Source organism: Cannabis sativa, chromosome 1, assembly GCF_029168945.1.
Source record: "Cannabis sativa cultivar Pink pepper isolate KNU-18-1 chromosome 1, ASM2916894v1, whole genome shotgun sequence".
In the NCBI taxonomy this organism is placed as follows: domain Eukaryota; kingdom Viridiplantae; phylum Streptophyta; class Magnoliopsida; order Rosales; family Cannabaceae; genus Cannabis; species Cannabis sativa.
The window spans coordinates 47,602,260-47,621,797 of NC_083601.1; the positions used below are offsets into that span (position 1 = coordinate 47,602,260).

The 19,538-nt window shown below is 27.3% G+C and overlaps 2 protein-coding genes across 2 annotated transcripts; one reads left to right on the top strand and one right to left on the bottom strand.

Moving 5' to 3' along the window:
* Positions 1–1,157: 1,157 nt before the first annotated feature.
* On the bottom strand, positions 1,158–2,319 carry LOC115707951 (chaperone protein dnaJ 8, chloroplastic). The gene is made up of 3 exons (XM_030636067.2): positions 1,936–2,319; positions 1,778–1,846; positions 1,158–1,676 (listed from the first exon to the last, which is right to left on the bottom strand). The coding sequence occupies exons 1-3, from the start codon at positions 2,158–2,160 to the stop codon at positions 1,497–1,499; spliced, it is 474 nt and encodes a 157-aa protein (XP_030491927.1). The 5' UTR covers positions 2,161–2,319; the 3' UTR covers positions 1,158–1,496.
* A 6,604-nt stretch (positions 2,320–8,923) lies between these two features.
* On the top strand, positions 8,924–9,541 carry LOC115708046 (oleosin-like). The gene has a single exon (XM_030636216.2). The coding sequence runs from the start codon at positions 8,961–8,963 to the stop codon at positions 9,420–9,422; it is 462 nt and encodes a 153-aa protein (XP_030492076.1). The 5' UTR covers positions 8,924–8,960; the 3' UTR covers positions 9,423–9,541.
* Positions 9,542–19,538: the final 9,997 nt, after the last annotated feature.

Here is a 19,538-nt window from a genome sequence, read left to right on the forward strand (position 1 = left end):
TTTAATTAGTAATTTTTAAAAACACAAAATTTAAGATAATATTTATTTTCTTATCTCAAATTAGTCTCTTTATAAGTTAGAAGACAAACTATTAAAAGAAACCAAATAGGTAGTCAATCATTATCCACATGTGGGTCATGCATACTTATTTTAGAACACATAATATATTTTATTGTTTTTTTTTATAAGATTTGTTCAATAAATAAATAAATAAGAGACGGCCATATGAAGCTATTTTATAACATTTTTATTAAATTTTTTTAAATTATAGGTGTTTTTGGAGGGAGAGGTTCAATTATAGGTTTTTAATTTCTCATATTTTAGTACAAAATTTTACCTTCAATTACTAATAATTTGTATTCGTAATTTTTAATTACTAATAATTTCTCATAATTTTCAAAGATAGAAAAAAGCATCTTTTATCCAATTCCACTCGAGTCCACTCCTATAATGCCACCAAAATAGATATGCCAAGAAAAAGAAAAGACCAGGAAAAAACCCTACTTTTCAACAAACCCACACAACATATAATAATGGGGGGTAAGTTGAAAAATGCCTCTTTTATTCATCAATTAATCAAATTTACCTCTAATTTTATATTTATTTGAAACATACCTCTTTTTATATGTATTGTACCCAAAATACCCTTACATAAGAGAATCACATGGAGAATATCTTGAAGTGACAGGGGTAAAATTGGTACAATGTTTAAAAAAAGAGGTAAAAATGATAGATTTTAAAAAAGAAGGTAAAAATAAATGAGTACAATATAAAAAGGGTATAGAGTGTAATTTCCTCTAATAATGGAAAATGCTAATGGACCCATTCAAGTATGTGTGGTGGCCCTTCATGTTCATTCATATTAGTTTTATTTCTTATAAAACTAATTATATTTTTTATGTTTATTTTTGTATTAAAATAATTTTTAAATTAATTATATTAAAAAAATTCTCTTAAATTAAATTCAACTTCATATTATATTATTTTTTTTTTATCATTTCATAGTCTAATGAGTAACTTTTAGAACATAAAGTCCAAAATAGATTTATTTTCTATTATATTCCAAAACAACGTAATCAAAAACTATTGGCCGAGTAAGAAATTCCACCAACCAAATTTTCAATAAAATAAATAATAAAACAACAAAAACAAAAACAAAAAAACAATCACAAATTATACTTTATTGCGATAAATACAACATCCATTCATGTACAGTAAATCATTATTGTATTAAACGAAATATTATTAATTTTGAGATAAAAAGAGAAATTGGTGTACTTTTTCAATTATCTGGGCCGAGCCAATAAACTCAGCACCAACTGTATGTACACAATTTTGATTTAGTAATAATAATAATATTCTTAAATCGGATTATAATAATAATTATTATTATTAATACTAATATTCACATAATATGGTATATTCACAAATTCACAGTATTTTTTTCTATTTTTTTTTCCTAATTGGGATTTTTTTTTTAATTAATATATATTTTTTTAAATGTAAGGATTAATATGAGAAGTGTAGTCTCTAATTCCAGCTCCTTCCCAACCCATCCATTCTTCCCACATATCCCAATCATCGTTTAATCCTCTCATCGGTTCATCGATTCCTTGATCGTACGATTCATATATATCTCTACTTGTTGTCTCTTCTCTCAGATTACTCATTACAATCTGCATAATTAGATTTTGATCCCCAAATTAATTCATAAATTAAATTTAAAAATCAAATCAAATCAAAAATTAAAAAAAGTATATCGAGTAGTGTTTTTTACATCGTAAGCTTCGTTGATTCTCGAAAATTGTACTCCACAATTGTTTCCTCTACACACATCTGGATGATACTGAAATCAAAACAAAAAAAAGGATTTAATATTTTTTTTATTTAATTTTTTCTTTTTTTGAAAAAAGAAAATCAAAATAGAAATCGAACCTGTAAAGCGAGTTGCCTGAAAGCCTTCCTGACCTCAGATTCAGAAGCACCAGGTTGGATCCGAAGAGTCTTGTACGGATCCATTACAGATGAAGACGTCGAATAAGAAGCTCGACAAACCCTAACTCTGTTCGCAGGAGACCTTTTCTTATCATTATCCTTGAACTGAATCCAAGATCTATTATTATTAACACCGATAATCCCAGCAGTAGCAGCAGCAGCCATTGATATTGTTGCGATTTCTCAAAGAAGAAGAAGAATCTGAAATCTGAAAACCAGAAACCGAAATCTATGGTGGTATTGATTTTGATTGGAAGCTTTATTTGAACTCAATAATTTTGATGATGAATTAAATAGAAAGAGAGAAGAGAAATAAAGGTTTTAGAAAACGGGATTGGGACATGTGTATTTATAGAACATGTGGGTGTGAACAGTCCTTATCCAAATTCATGCTGACGTGTTCCTTTTAAATTTAATGAATTAAATTAATAAATAAATAAATAAGGCCTTCTATCTGTGCTTATCAGTTCTTTTGTTGATTTTATCCGACTCAGATAATTTTACCTTTCTTTTGGATTTTATTTTATCTTTTACTCTTATTTTAGATTATTATCATTTTTTTTTTTTTTATGTTATTTATTTAAGTCCAAATTTAAATTATTATTTTTTTATTTTAAAATCAGAAGAAATTAAAAAATTGAGGAATGATATTTTGTAGAATTAATTATGATTGATTGTGAAACATTTAATTGTACACCACTATTTATATAATTGACTGGGATAATTAAATTATTATATTTTTTTATATATAATTAGTTATGGTATAAATTAAGTAGTCACATTCTAGAAGATTATAATTTTGTGTGTTTCCAACTTTTTTTCATTTAATTTGTTAAAAAATAATAATAATTATTTATGTACACATAAATTGCACATAAATATAAATCAAATCATTTTTTATAAGTGGGACACATTTTAAATAAAAATAATTAATTAAAATTACTTATTGCATAAAAATATATCAAATTTGTACTATATAAATTATGTGTGCACATTATTACTAAAAAATTATATATTTTTCATTTAATAAATGTAAAATATGTTAGAAACTCGACTTATACATAAATTATATTGAATAAATAGGATTATTATTTGTCATTTAAATCTGTATCAAATTTGAGTAAATTAAATATTTTGATCTTTTCTTAAATTTTTAAATGCAACTTTGAACATAAGATAGATGAATCTTACAAGTTTAAAATAGTTGTGTGGCACACATTAATTGGTGACTAACATAAAAGTTTATCTAGAACAAAATTTAATTTACCATATCTTAGGTCATTAAACATTTATTTACATTTAAAACGTTAACTTTTATGGAAAATTTTGGCTCCAAATTAAGTATATTAACCATCCAATAAGTTTGGCAACATAATGATATCATTATATAGGGGAATATTCTCATGATGATTAGGTACAATGATCAAAATTACATAAAAAAAAAATCTAATGTGAATAAAAATAAAAATAAAGTTTTACCAAATTAATATAAGGTTAATGTCGATTCTTAAAAGATAAAATTCAGTCACTATTTGGATTGAATTTATATGGCGAGTTAAGTATAAACTATACATCATCAAAATATGTATAAATTTATATTTGTATAAATGTAATGAAAAACGATTAAATGATTAAACTATATTCTTTTAAAAAGAAAAATAATCTTTTTAAACAAGAGATTAATATTTTTATATTTCTTAGAAAGATCCATTTAAATAGATAAATATATATTCTTATTATTTTTTCCAATTATAAGGCAGTACTTAAGAGCATGTTTGATATTGTTTTCTATTTTTTGTTTTAAAAAATCGTTTTTAGAAATGAAAACAAAAATAGTTTTTAAAGTTTTTAAAACACAAATCACGCTTGGTTAGTGATTTTTAAAAACAACATTGACCAAAAGTGAATTGGTTTTTAAAACATAGAAAACAACATTTTGTTGTTTTCAAAATTCTTGTTTTTTGTAACTTTGTTTTCTGAAAACTGTTTTAAAAAACAAGGTCAAACAAGCCAAATTGTTTTTAAAAACAATTTTCTGTTTTTAAAAACAAAAAACAGTTTTTTAGTTATGATGCCAAACATGTACTAATATTTTAATTTTTTATTTTTTTTTCACAGCAAAAGTACATAATGTGTATTTTCTTAATATTGATATAGTACACCCAATTTTTTTTTTTTTTTTTTTTTTGAAGAAAAATGGTAACTTTATTAATAAGAAGATTCAGCCATTACAATAGAAAGAAAATCAGCAGGAACATCATCCGCACTAAAAATACGATCTGGATACAAACAAGAGCTACGAGCAAGACAATGTGCAGCTTTGTTTACAGACCGTTTAACAAAATTAATTGTGACTAACGACAAATCGGCCAAAAGAGAACGACAAACCGCCACCTGAAGGCCAAAAGGAGAAGGTATCTCCACCGTGCTTTGGATTGCCTGGACAACAACCAAAGAATCGGTTTCAATTTCAACCGGTCCCCAATGTTTCCTCTTTATCCAACTCAATGCCTCCTTAACCTCTACCAATTCAGCCATAGCCGAATCCACACACCCCACCCGTAAAACTGTGAAGCCTTCAATGAATCGACCCTGAGAATCCCGGGCCACCCCTGCCGCTCCAAATCGACCATCACTTGCAAAGATTGCACCATCGACATTAACCTTAATCTTTCCCATAACTGGTTTCACCCAATGCTCTAGGTCCACTCTTGAACCCGTAGGAACAAGTAAAGACCCCATTCTCCTTTGTTGACCATGTCTCCATTGATTAAGGACTACTCTTGCCAATAAAATAACCTCCGCCACTGACATTGATTTGTCCCGCCAAACCACCTCATTTCGGGCATACCAAATCGCCCAAAGAACCATAAGCAATTCTTCCTGGGCCATGGATGAGTGTTGTAGCAGAATATGGCTAAACCAATCCCAAAAAGACTCCATAGGCGTATGACTCAAATCTAGAACCGAAAGATGCCAACAAGACCGTGCAAAAGAACATTGCACCAACAAATGGTAAATGGTCTCAGGCACCTGGTTACACATAGGACAAACTTGGTCAAGATGAATATGTTTGGTAGTAAGTTGAACCTTAGTAGCCAAACAACCAGATAAAGCACGCCACATGAGTTGGTGCACTTTGGTAGGGACATGAAGCTTCCATGCAATTTTCCATATCTTAATCTCAAACTCACTAGTATTAGTGATCTCTGAATGGTGCAGCAACCGATATGCCTCCCTCACAGTATAAAACCCATAAAGATCCTTATGCCAATACCAAGTGTCAATAGGAGTCTCCTGATCAATGTTGGTTCGAATGATAATCTCTTTATCTCGGTCATTGAATATATCCGAAACCACCTCTAAATCCCAAGCTCGTTCTCCTACCACCATGAGATTATTAACCGTCCACGTCTCCATACCAGTAGCTCTAGACGAAACCCATGGTTGAGAATCATCCGCAAGCCACGGGTCAAATTGAACACTAATATTCGTACCTGGACCAACCCCCCGACGAGCTCCCTCCTTAATCAAAGCTTGCGTTTCAAAAATACTCTTCCATATGAAACTAGGATTCGGCCCAAGAGAAGCACTCAAAAAAGAACCGTGAGGATAATATCGTGCCTTATATACCCGACTAACAAGAGAATGAGCATTTGTAACTAACCTCCAAGCTTGTTTTCCTAACATGGCTAAGTTGAAATCCTTTAAATCTCAAAAACCAAGCCCCCCATGATGCTTATGGCGACACAGCTTCCTCCAACTCACCCAACTTACCCCACGGTTCTAATTGGATCCCGAACTCCACCAATATTTGCTCATCATACCCTCTAGCTTATTACAGGTTTCCACCGGCAACAAGAAAACAGACATAGCATAGGTAGGAAGAGATTGAGCCACTGTTTTAATCAATACCTCTTTTCCGGCTTTGGAGAGCAAGCGACCTTCCCAACTCTGAATTACCTACTCTCAATAGCAATCACTAATTAACCACTAACGAACCACAACCGATCAAACCCCCCTACAGTCGAAGAACTTGCAAACCCAACTCATCTGCAAAAATTGAAATATCAATTTCAATAATTAAGAGAAGAGTCAAACAAAAAAAAATAGATCAGAGGAGAAAAAAGAATGAGTGCATAAATAAATAAATAAATTTATCCATTCAATTTTAAAAAAAATTATATAAATAAATATACATATACATATTGTTCACTTGTGATACACTTAGTTGAAATCACTTGTTATGGTTAGAATCTTGTGGAGATATAATTATTATTAAACACTAAGCTGAGCATATGAGGCTTTATAAATTCTTAAAAGTATTTTTAAAGTTTTCCTAACTAAGTGTCTATGTGAAGAGAGAAAATGTATTTTAGACAAATCTCATTGACCTTGTTTAAGCGTTTCAAAGATTTTCTTCTCTTCTTTCTACTCATATATATTTGTAATCTCTTTTTCTTATTCCCATGTAATATTGTTTTAATATTTTTGTATGTATTTTGTGTAGTTGTAATCCTCCTATTCCTTCAAAGTATAATGAGAAAATTTTCAACAATTTATTATATTTATAACATTATTTTTGTAAAAATTTGAATTTTTTTTTTTTGAGTAATTTACAGTATTGATAACATTATTTTTGATTACATCTATACATGTTAAAAAAAATTACTTCAAATCTATCTTTTACATTTTAAATATTTATTTAAATTTTTTTGAAAAATTAACAGAAATAAGTACATGTTATAGTTATTATAAAATAAAAAAACAAATAAAAATAGATTCATTTTATATCTTTGAAGACAAAATTTTATATAAAATAAATTTCTAACAAAAAGTTATAATTAACTCAATTAGTAATATTTCTAGAGCTCACTTTTTCCCCATACTACGAGTGAAAGAAAAAATATAAAAACTAAACAGGACAAGCGAGACTTTATGAAAATCTAATAATAGATAAGTATTGCTATTTAGCATGTGTGCTTAATATTCAATGTTAAAAACTAAACAGGGCAAGCGAGGTTTGGAATGGAGCTGGGTTTTATGGCAAAATACAGCGACAAGGCCGAGAGGATGTGCTTGCATTCCTCATGAGAATTTCAAGTTCTTTCACTAAGGATGAATTTGAATTTAATCTGGTTTTATCTTGGAACCTTTAGTATATTCGCAACTCGGTTAATCATGGGGGACACAAGCCTCAAGCTAGTGCAATATTGGAATGGTCCAGCAAGTTCCTTCATGAATTTAGAGAGATCGAGTAATGTGTCGACTCAAGTTGGACAGCTGAGAGAAGAGGCAAGATGGACTCCACCTAGGCGAGGCTCTTTTAAAATCAATGTGGATGCAGGGGTCAAGGTTGGGGAAGACATAGCTGGGCTTAGTTCAGTTGTCCGGGATCATGAAGGTCGGGTTGTTGTGGCTGCTACCAGCTTTGTGCAGAAGAAGATCACGCCATTGCTGCAAGCAATTCTGATGGGTCTTCAGGCCGGTATACAGCGCAACCTGTCCTCCTTCTCTATTAAATCTGATTGCCTTCAAGCAGTTAACTTAGTGATGAAAGAGGAGAAAGGATGTCGAGAATGGGCTCATTGCGCAGATTAAATGGCTGCTGCAAAATGACAGAGTGGCAGGGATTTCTTTTGTATTTCGAGAAGCAAACCAAGTTGTACATGTTTTAGCCAATGATGCTTTGATTAACAAAGCTAGTGTCATGTGGGTAGGGGTTATTTCTCTTTGTGCGAGTCAAGCTATTCGGCGAGATTCGCCATATCTATTGTAATGTTTTTGATGAAATGAATTCTGTTTAAAAAAATAAAAAATAAAAAATAATAGGCACTCATATTTACAGTATTCGTATACTTAAAGTGCCCTTAGCACTGTGCTCACTAAAATTAATAAAAAAATCTATATAAGTTGTTAAATTTTAAAATTGTATCACATAATTAAAGTAAAATATATATTCTTTTAAAATATTTTTCTTATTCTCTGTCGATTCACATAAAATTTATTACATCTAACAACCTTAAAAATTATCTACTCTAATCTCACATCATCACTTTTTAACTAAAGTTGACTTTTTTTCAATAATTTTTTTTTTTAAAAAAAAAAATAGCATAAAACTATTATTATTTATTTTGAGCAACCTTTTATATAAAATTAATCTATTATATTACATATATGATAATACCACGATGCCCTAGCTAGTAGATGCATATAGTTAGGATGCGCATAAATTATCTAATTTAATGAAGACGGACAAATATAGAATATTCAATTAAATCGGATCAAATATTGAATGATGAATGTCCAAAAATCTAATACATTCCATCGAACTAATTAGTATTTTTATTTAGTTTGGATGAGTAATTAGATATAGATAAAAATAAATATTAAAATTTTACTATTTTTTTAGATTGAATGTATCTAATTCAATCCAATACATATACTTGACCTAAATATTAGATGAATTTAATTCGTTTTAAAAAATATTATGTCTAAAATATTAAATAAACTTAAATTAAACTAATAAATATATATGAAATACATTTAATGGATTGAACCGATCCAATTCAACTATCTAATAGATGTTGGATCGATTAGATGACTGAAATTAATTGAATCAGATTAGATAGTAAAATCTAACCTCCAACACATAATTAAATCAGATTTGAATAGTCCCAAAAAAATAATAAAAAAAAAAACATTAAATGTATACCTTAAAACATTTCTCCATTAATATAATGAGTCCTTCTCCTTGTCTTCTCGAGAAAAAGTCAAGTGTGGGACCCTTAATGGCATGCAACAAATTCTCTTATGAAATTTCCACGTGTTTGTATGCATGTCATCCCAAACTCCACTCCTCTCCACGTAACCCTCTAAAATCATTCTCTTCAAACCCATACATACACCTCATAATCATCCACAACACACAACTCTCTCTCTCTCTCTCTCTTCTCTCTCTCACCATGGAAGATCGCCAAAACCAAACAACAACAACCCCATCATCATTACTCCGTAAACTCCAAATCCACGCCCCAAACTCAACCCAGCTCCTGGGCATCCTCACCCTCATAGTTTCCGGCTCAATTTTCCTCTTCCTAACCGGAGCAACAGTCACAGTCACAATCCTCGCTCTCATTCTATTCTCACCCTTGATCATCTTAACCATTCCCATATGGGTTCCCATTGGCTGCTTTCTCATAGCTATCACCGCCGCCTTCTTGTCGTTTTGCGGGTTCGGTGTGGCGGCGGTTGCCGTGGCTGCATGGGTTTATAAGTACTTCCGGGGACTCCACCCGCCCGGTTCGGACCGGGTGGATTATGCGCGTAGCAGGATTTATGATACTGCTAGCCATGTGAAGGATTATGCTAGAGAGTATGGTGGTTATTTACAGAGTAAAGCTAAGGATGCTGCTCCTGGTGCTTAGATATATATATAGATCGCCATTATTGTTGAATGTTGAAATGGTTTTTAAGAGAATATATACGGTTGAGTAATTATATATAAATGTTAATGTATATGTATCTCTTTTTGGGTTTTTTTTTTTAGAAAAATCCGTTATTATAAATTTAAAGATCTCTTTTTGGGTTATAATGTGGGAAATCAGCTCTTATTATCAATATTTATATTAGCAACTGGTGCCCACACTTTTCATAACACCATGCATTAGGAATAATATATGAGATTTGATATTTAATTACTAATATTTGGTGTGACACTTAATAAGGAGGCTAGGCGCTGTGATGCCTTTTAATATTATTTTTGTATGTAATTTTCATGAAATAATTAATTACAAGATCGAGGGAGAGAGATCAAATTGCGAAATATATATATATAAAAAAAAAAATAGTTTTTAGACCCTGAAAAAAGGTAGTATGAGCGCTTGTTCTATATAACAATTGATGGTGATCGGTTTTTGTTTTTGAGTATTATTGATATTCTTTATGCATTTGCTTTCTCGTTCATTATAGAGAGTTTTATTTTCAGCATTAATATTAGGTACTTTAAGCTAGGTTAGCAATTTTTTATTAATTTAAAATGTGTTAGATTTACGAAAAAATATTACATGAGTACTTATTTTATTACTTGTTTTAATTTTTATTTTTATATTCTCTATGATATATTAGAGTGCGAGAGTATCTTTTATATATATATACGTAAAAGTAGAGAGTGAGAGTATCTTTTATACGTAAATTTATCATGTTTAATTAGGTGGGGTTGTTTAATAACTTAATATTTTAATTTTTTATAAGGTGGTCTATAATTTGTGTTTATCTTTGTTAAATATTCAGATTTGTTTTGAATTTAATTTTCATCATTTTCTTTCTTCTCTTTTCTATACATTAATAATGAGATTATATTCGGTATTGGAAATATATGGTAATGAGCGGGGAATGTATTCCAATTCTCAATCCACTGGTTTAAAGATGAAAAAAGTTATTATTTTAGACCATTAATTTTATAAAAGTTATAATTTGAATTTTTTATTTTATAAAATTAAAGTAAATATTCCATCTAATTTATATAAGATATTGAAATCCAAAAGTGAAAAAAATTAATAATTAATATCTAACTAATGATTTTAATATGATTATAGGAATGAATATTTAAAAATTAAATTATATGAATTATATATTAAGGTCAGATGTGAGATGAATAGTATCGCTCTAATCCCATTCCAAATTTTTCAATAACCCACCAAATTAGGTATGTATTACCCGCTCACGAATTAAATTTCTATATCTAATTGTATAGTGGTGTATATAATATACTAGGCGGCAACTACGTGCAAAAGCACGTTGTATCTTATTTTTTGTTTTTCTTTTTTAGATTTTCATATCTATATAAAAAATTAAATAAGTTATATTTTTTATTATAATTTTTAAATTATTACTAATATGTAATTTATAATCTGAGATGAAGATTTAGCAATTTTTTATTGTTTTCCTTTTTCAATAGAGTATACATTAAAATTCTTATATATTTGAGTGTTTATCTTCTCTTGAATATAATAAATTTATAGTATCCAACACTTTGTTAACAGTTCATTAGAAACACTTTTAATATATTTAGTCTTTTCTTGAGAAATAAATTATAAAAATTGGTAGTATTGTCATTTATTTGACCATATATTCTTGCACTAAATAGATACATCATAATTATAAATCTATTTTTTGTATTTAAAATATTTAATATAATAATATAATATTATTTATAAGTTTTATGGTATATATTAACATAAAATATTATATTACATATTAAATTTTAAGTTCTATTTCATCCGATAAAATGTTTAATTATTTTAAAATATTACATAAGTTGTTATTCTAATTTTTACAATATTTGATATATGTAATTTATAATTTAAAATGCAGATGTAGTAACTTCTTCTTGTTTTACTTCTTTAATATAATATAAATTGAAATCATTGAGTCTTCATCTTCTCTTGATCAACATAAATTTATAATATCTAACATTTAGTTGTCAATTCATTAGAAACACTTTCAATATATTTATTATTTTCCTAAAAAATAAATTATAAAAATTAATATTAGTCTTCAATTATTAATTATTTTAGTATATAATAAATAAATAAATATGTGTATATTAAAATCATACTTTTTTTAGAATATTCTATTATTTTTGTTGCATAACAATCCAAAATTTATTTTACTTTGTGACCAAACATAATTATAGATATGCTTCAAGTGTTGTCTTTTATTACAGTATATACTTTGCACTGAAAATATATTTATATTTACATATATGTTAAAATATATTTGCTTACATATATATATATAATACTTTGTATTATTGATGAAAATTTAATATTTTTGATCTAAAAAATACAATATTTTTTAATTTGATGGTTTTTCCTACAATTGAAGAAATGTTCGCTACTACGATTTATCTTGTTTAATTATAAGTCACGGTTAAAATTAAAATCGTGTATTATTAGAGTTAGTCCCACATTGTTAATGTGTAGAAATAAATTGTGATATATAAGATAAATAAGTTACTCCTCCCATTGCTAATTAATTTTGAGATAGAACTTCATTCATCTTATTTTTAAATTCTAACATTTATTTAGATATTTAAAATATTTAAATCATTATTTTAAGTTCATTGACAATATAAATTTAACTAATTATTATATATATACAATAATTATTCACTATGAAAAATTTATTATTGTCCTTTCAAAATATAATTAATCTATATATACACATAAAAACTAATTTATTATAACAAAAAAAAAAATACTAATTATATATTTTTAATATAATTTAGAACAACAAATAAGATACGAAAGACATAAATGCATAATGCACCCTTATTTCCACTAAAAATTCCTCCAATTATACTATATATATTTTAGCCGTAATTTCTCATCATCTTCTCTAAATCTATAAGCATCAAGGTTCTATAATAAAAACTAATCATTGGCTTTCTCTCAATCATACTTATCTCATATCATTATATATTTTATTAATTTTAAAAGTTTGATAATATTCTACACAAGTAAGTTAATTAAAAAAAAAAAAGGTAATTAGTAAATGAATGATATAATAGTATAAAATAAGGGTGCAAGATATAAATTATGTTATTATATCTGAGTAATTTAATTATTATTATCATTATTACTATTAATATTTTTTTTAAAAAAAATAATTTCAAAAAATACCACCAATAAATAAAAAAATTGAAAAGAAAACAACTTAATAGATACAAATTGTTTAACAATAAATAATATCAATGAATATTTACCATCTTTCAAAAAAAAAAAATCAATATTTACCAAAATACTTTTTACTCTTATCCATTCTTATTTCTCATATATAATATTTTAATGTATTATACTGTTATCTTCGACCCAAAACCAAAACTTTATCCACCAGTATAAGGCCTCTATCTTTTTAACTCTTTCTTGAACACCTATTATTCCCTCCATACATCATCCCCATAGATTGAATTAATTTCAGTCATTTTTTTTAGCCCAACCAAAACTAATGAAATTTTGGGCAGAAAATTTTGCATGAATTATTAGGAGGAATTTCAATAATTTAAATCCAGTATTTTTTTCCTATACCCTGAGGCTAAGTGATCCTGACAAAAAAAAAAAATAAAATAAAATAAAAAATAAATAGTGGCAATTTGGCATTTATAGAATTGCGTATAAGTTTGTTTCTCGGCTCAAGACATGCTTTCGATTGGAGCCTTAGTTTTCGACAGATTCCAAGTTCTTGATGACTTTCCAATCGAGTAAAAACATAATTATACAATTTGGAAGAATTGTCACTATTATTCTTAGATCAGGGTTACCTATATATAACTCTCTCCTTCTAACACTTTGTTGAACACTCGCTGCAACATTAAAGTGTATGATTCAAGGAATTCTATGAGGGATGAAAAGATGTGTTTTACAAATATACAACAGATATTATATGTACACAATTAGTGTAGTTGATGACAATATATAAAAGATGGTTTGTGCGAATAAGTGCTTATTTGCCAATAATTGTATCTATATGTGGAAGGATGCAACTCTTAAGAAATGCTATTTGTAATTTATACTTTTGTTAAAATTAACTTTTTTTGGAGAATATTCTGTTAAAAAACAAAAAAATCTGTTAAATGCACAACAAAAATAGTTAGATAGGCATTTATATAATAGGTAAGATTTATATAATTAATGTTATTATCTTGACAATTGCTTTTTAATTATTATAATTAATAATTAAATTAGACTTTATTTTATAATGTTTACATGATCAGTATCTATAACTGAATATGTCACCTTCATAATTTACATATGAGGTATATTTCTCAACTTATTTCTTATGTTTTTCCTACCACTACTCTTACATGTTCTGTTTGTACTTTTTTTTGTGGATGATCATTTATACTTTCTCTGCCCTTTCTCAGTTGCTATGCTTCATATGGTCTATAGTATGAGTTTACCTGGCCTATTATTTTTGAGGATTGGAAGATGTCGATTGGGAAGCTTGGAACAATATCAGAAGTCTATTCTATTACATTTGGATTAACAAGAATAATCTTTGTGTGTTTGAAGATACATCTTACACTCTTAATTATATATATATGTAAACAAGTTGATAAAAATTGTTATTAGAGCTGGGCCTGAATTGAAATTAGGTTATGGGTAAAAAAAAATTGTTAAGCTTTTATTATAAAAATAAATAATATTTTTAAAAATTATTAAAAAATATATATATATTTTTAAAGATATTATTTTTATATTTTTATACTAGCTAGACGGACCCTGATTGTTAACAAAGTTAAATTTAGTTGTCTTGGCAAAGAAAATTGACCACCAAAGGAAAATATAATTGTAATGTAAAGCTCCTCTTGGTCTAAATTTCTGCTGAAACTTTGTTTGTATTTAAGTGTGATTATATAGTCAATAATTATGTTCACTTTTTTCACCTTTATACTGTTAAGACAATTCTCTCAAGTTCAGACTTGTTTGTTCGTTGCTGAACTTTTTTTTTTTTTTTAGAATAATTTTAATTTTTTTTTTCTTGAGAGTGTCTCTAAGTATATAGTTGTTTTTTTTAAAAAAAAATAATTTAGGTCATTGTTATCTGTTCTTTTAAATGTGTATCTTCAATATATAATGTAAAATGACAGCTAAAAAAATCTTATTTATTTATTAATCAATATATTATTTCTCACAATAATAAAATTATTTATTATATTAAAAAGAAAAAATAAATATTCCAAATAACATTTTTTTATTAATAACATGATTATTTTCTTTTTTATTGAACCATGAATCGTTGTTTTATCCGAAACTATAACATAATCACTTTCACGATAAATATTTCAGCAAGTAGTTTGGATATGTAGAGTGGATAAGGTAAAATATACGACTCACACGTGTCTCCACGCATGGAAGCCACGTGATCACCATATTTTAATTCACATGTGATCAGACTTCAGAGTAAATAATTAAATAATTGTTTTTGTAAAATAAATAAATGTGTATATATACAGATACAGTCACAGCCAGCAGGGTTCTTCCTTCCACTGTTTCACATTTAACTGTACATCCATCCATTGTTTTGGACCAAAACAAAAACCACCTATATATAAAAACAATAGCAAAGGTATTTATGAGAAATGTTTAGATATGAGGGACTAAACAATAAAATATTAAAAATTTGAGGGGCATTGAGAAATTGGGTTGTGTGATATCTGATTTATATATTATATATGGCATATGCCAAAGCATATTGAGAATCTTTATTATGGATGATGATTGATGATGTGGCACCAAACACAACACATGTAGTAAAATATTCTTTAATGAAAATATTCCATTGTTTAATTCGACAAAATATTAGTTTTGTAAGTGAAAATATAAATAGTAAAATATCTTTTCTTCTTTTTCATCTGAATAATTATCTTTCATTTTAATTTTTCTTCTTCAATAAATAAAAATGATAATACAACCATAGATACAAGACAGACACACAAATCAGATATCTTTTTTTTTAGATATTTCGTCGAGCCTGTTCTCAAAAAATAAAAAAGATATATTTCTTCGAGCCATGTTCAAAATATTCCTACTCGAATCAGTAATTATGTTGTAAAATATAATTTCTAATTAATAATTAGTATTAATATCATTATTTTTCTGATAATAATAATCATAAATATTATTTTAGACTCTGTATATTATAAAATTTATTAATTAAATTTTTCATTTTAACAGATTTTTGTCAAAATAAAATTAAATAGTAACCCGATTTAAAATTATTAAAATAAAATCAAGTACATTTTCTATATTTGCTAAAAATTATTTTTAAATTAGTTATATTAAAAAAATTATTAAAAATTAAGTTTAAGATAATATTTTGTACTATTTGAATAATAGAGGATTCAATTTAATATTTTATAAAATAGAGAATGTAATGGTTAATTTTTATAAAATATAAAATTTATATTAGTATTAACTCTAATAATAATATTGAAAGAAAATTAGTATGTCTACTGATCCAATAATATTTTTTGAAACTGTATAATTTATCTTAATCAGATGTGATAAGTGTAATATTTTGTGAAATTTTTTCATTTACGAGTGCTTAAAAAAGCTTATAGTTAGGGATGTTTAAGTCCAATAAAATTTGCCACGTCATCATTTGAAATGAGTTCTGGTTGAGATGGGGTGGGATAGACTTTTTCTAACTTGCCTTTAAATTTTTAATCCAAATTTTCTTAAAAGAAAATCATATCCCAAGAACTGCCGAACCTATATGCTCGTATATTTTATATCTTAAATAGTAATAATGACCAGCTCTAGTTCATGAATATTGAATTTTTCTTGTCAAACTTTCAATATTATTTTCCCTTAAAATAAGGGAAAATTAATCTGTCAAAACAATAAAATAAACTGAAAGGCTCTAATACAAAATAATCCCTCCCCTCTCATAATATACTCATATTAACACTAATTTGATGATGTGCCAACAACCAGGCCGGTCCTGAAATGTAGTGGGTTATAGGGTAAAAATTATTTTTTGGGCCCTTATTTAGAAAAAAAATAGTATTTTTCAAAATCAGCAAAAAAATTATATAATTGTGAAAGGGCAAAATTTTTTTTTGGGCCCTTGGACTAGGTGGGCCCTAGGCACAGGCCTAGCCCGCCTATGCCTAGGGCCGGCCCTGCCAACAACCCAATGCTAACAAAATGGACAATATTTTTTACATCATCATTAGAGAAGGAGAATTGTTAAAAGTATTACTAGTGCCTAACACAATATTCGTGTTATATTATTATTAGTATCGAGTTTTATATAACTTTAAAACAAATAATTTTTAGAGAATATCGCTCACTAATTGTAGAACATCACCTATTAAATGTGGTAAGTATCACTAGTGCCTAATAACAATATTCTTAAATAAGTGTTCTAATTATATATAAACTATAAAGTGTGTCTAGCATTATTTAGAGGATGTAGAAGTGACATCTTATAATTAGTTAGCAATAAAGCATAATACTTATTATATTAAATTATTTGTAACCCAATATCATTATTATTTTCTATCGACATTTTAATTTAAAGAATAGACCTAATTGGTTTCATATTGATTCACTCAATCTATTTTTTTTTTTTTGACGCGGTGATCAAAATTACACAAGATTAACAAAACAGCAATTCACAATCGGTGGCGAAATCTCCTCGAACCAAGATAGCTCATCGTCTAACTGAAGGGCATGCTTTGTCAAACCATGCGCTCCATAATTTATCCCGAGCCACATGGGACAAAACTGTCCCCGAAAATTTAGACAATAAAGCTATGACATCCTCAAACAACACATCCAACTCATTAAAAAATACAATTCCTTTGTTAATAGCTGTGACCACTGACCAGAGACAACGAATCTGAATAATCCTCTTTAATTGGAATTCCGCACGAATGAATCCAATTAAATCTAACCAAAAATGCTAAGGTCTTAGCTTGTAAAACTAAAATACTACCTAAAAACAAACCAAACCAAAAAAACATCACAAAGACAAGATATAAGTGTTCACACTCGTATGCTAAAAACTAAAAACTGGACTCAGGTAAAATAAAACCAAACTAAAGACGTAAATAAAATAAAACAGAGAAAACCAGCCGAAAGGGTTAGCCTTTGATTAGTGACGAAACCATAAAATTCAAAACTAAATATTTTCCTCAAAAAAACAAAAATAATGTAAAGAATAACACATCAAAACATGATACAAAGATGTTCGCTCAAGACCTGTATCATCAATGGCTAACTAATTTTTCTAAAAAAAAAAACACCTATCCACACTATGTAAATCAAGACCTAATACAGTTCAAACTTAAAGCTAGCAAAAATTTTATATACATCTTAAAAAAATGAATACACTATTGCTGTATTTGAATGATTTTTTTGATTTAAATGCATATAAATTATTTTTTTAAAAAAATATTATAAATGGATCTTTATTTCATTATTTCCAAATATTTAATTGAAACACTACACTTACCAAACTTATCATGACTTTGTATTTAAAAATAAAAACTTAAGTATGACATTATCACTAATTTAAATAAAAACTTAGTATAGGAATTTGACTTACATATATGCCATTTTTCTTCCTCCTATTACATAATTACCACGTTAACTTAATATGGTCATTCATTTTTATTTTTTATTTTTTTAAAAAAAAACCTTAATATATGGTCATTTTGGTTTACTAAACACACAATAAACTAAAACTTAAATAAATAATAAATGATATTAATACTTAAATTTTATGTCATATGTAATTAAATTTTTATATTCTTACATAATAATTATTATATGAAAAAAAATCATTAAGTCATAGTAATGTTTTACCTCCTCGTAATGGTGTCATTAGTACACATAGACTAATAGAAATGCCGTAAAAACTTTTACGAATTTAGACTTTTCGTATGTAAAACTAATTTTAGATATTATTTATTACATAGTAAGGTCAGTTATGAATACATTGAATATAACATTTTTGACTAGTTGAAAAGTCACAGGCACAATAATATCTAACTCTGAATATATTTGAAACTCAAAAAAAAAGAAACTCTGAATATATTTGTCCTCTAACTATAATACATAGTGTTGGGTGGATTATCAAAAAGTTGTTTTATTTTGCGTTCTAGAATCACATTTTGGATAGTATAGCATAGCTTTATAATTAATACTGACAAAACACACCAAACACAATAACACAACTTAAAATCCGTACTAAAATTAACGGATTTAAATTTAATTTAAATAGGTTTGAATTGTGTTCGTGTTGACTCGTGTAACCTATTTAATAAACGGATTATATTCGGTTTGACACAACTAATACAAAACTAACTCGTTAATGATCTATTTAAAATTATTTTACTACTTTAAAAGTCACAAACGTATTAAATATATCATTGACATATTTAAACCAAACATACTTATAAAAGGGGTTACACATATCATTTCGTGTTAACTCGTTTATAAACGAGTCAATTCGAGTTTATTTTGTGACACGACTATTAAACAGGTTGTGTTTAAATTAAGTATATACTTATTATACATGAGTCTCGACACAGCACAAATACTATCTGGAGACACAATTTGCCACTCCTAACTACAACATGTTACATGTACTCGTATGAAGCTATAAATATCAACACACACCCAACAAAAGTACAAAGTATATTCAACTAGTATAATATATATAATAAGAGAAATTTATCTAGTAAATCCCTTTAAGAGAATCGTTCTGGTAAATTCCTCATTTATTTCAGCATCTAAGAAATCTTTTTAAGTTTAAATTTTTTTTTTTATAATTTCATACATTGTAACTATTTAAGATAACTTATAAATTTTTAAAAGAATTTAAATAATTTATAGTGACAAATATAACATTTAAACAATTATTTACCACGCGTATACAAAAAACAGCCAGCAATAAAATATGCTAGGTACTATTGATGCTTTCAGGTAGTGGTAAGCACCACTAGTACCCATTAACAATGAGCCACT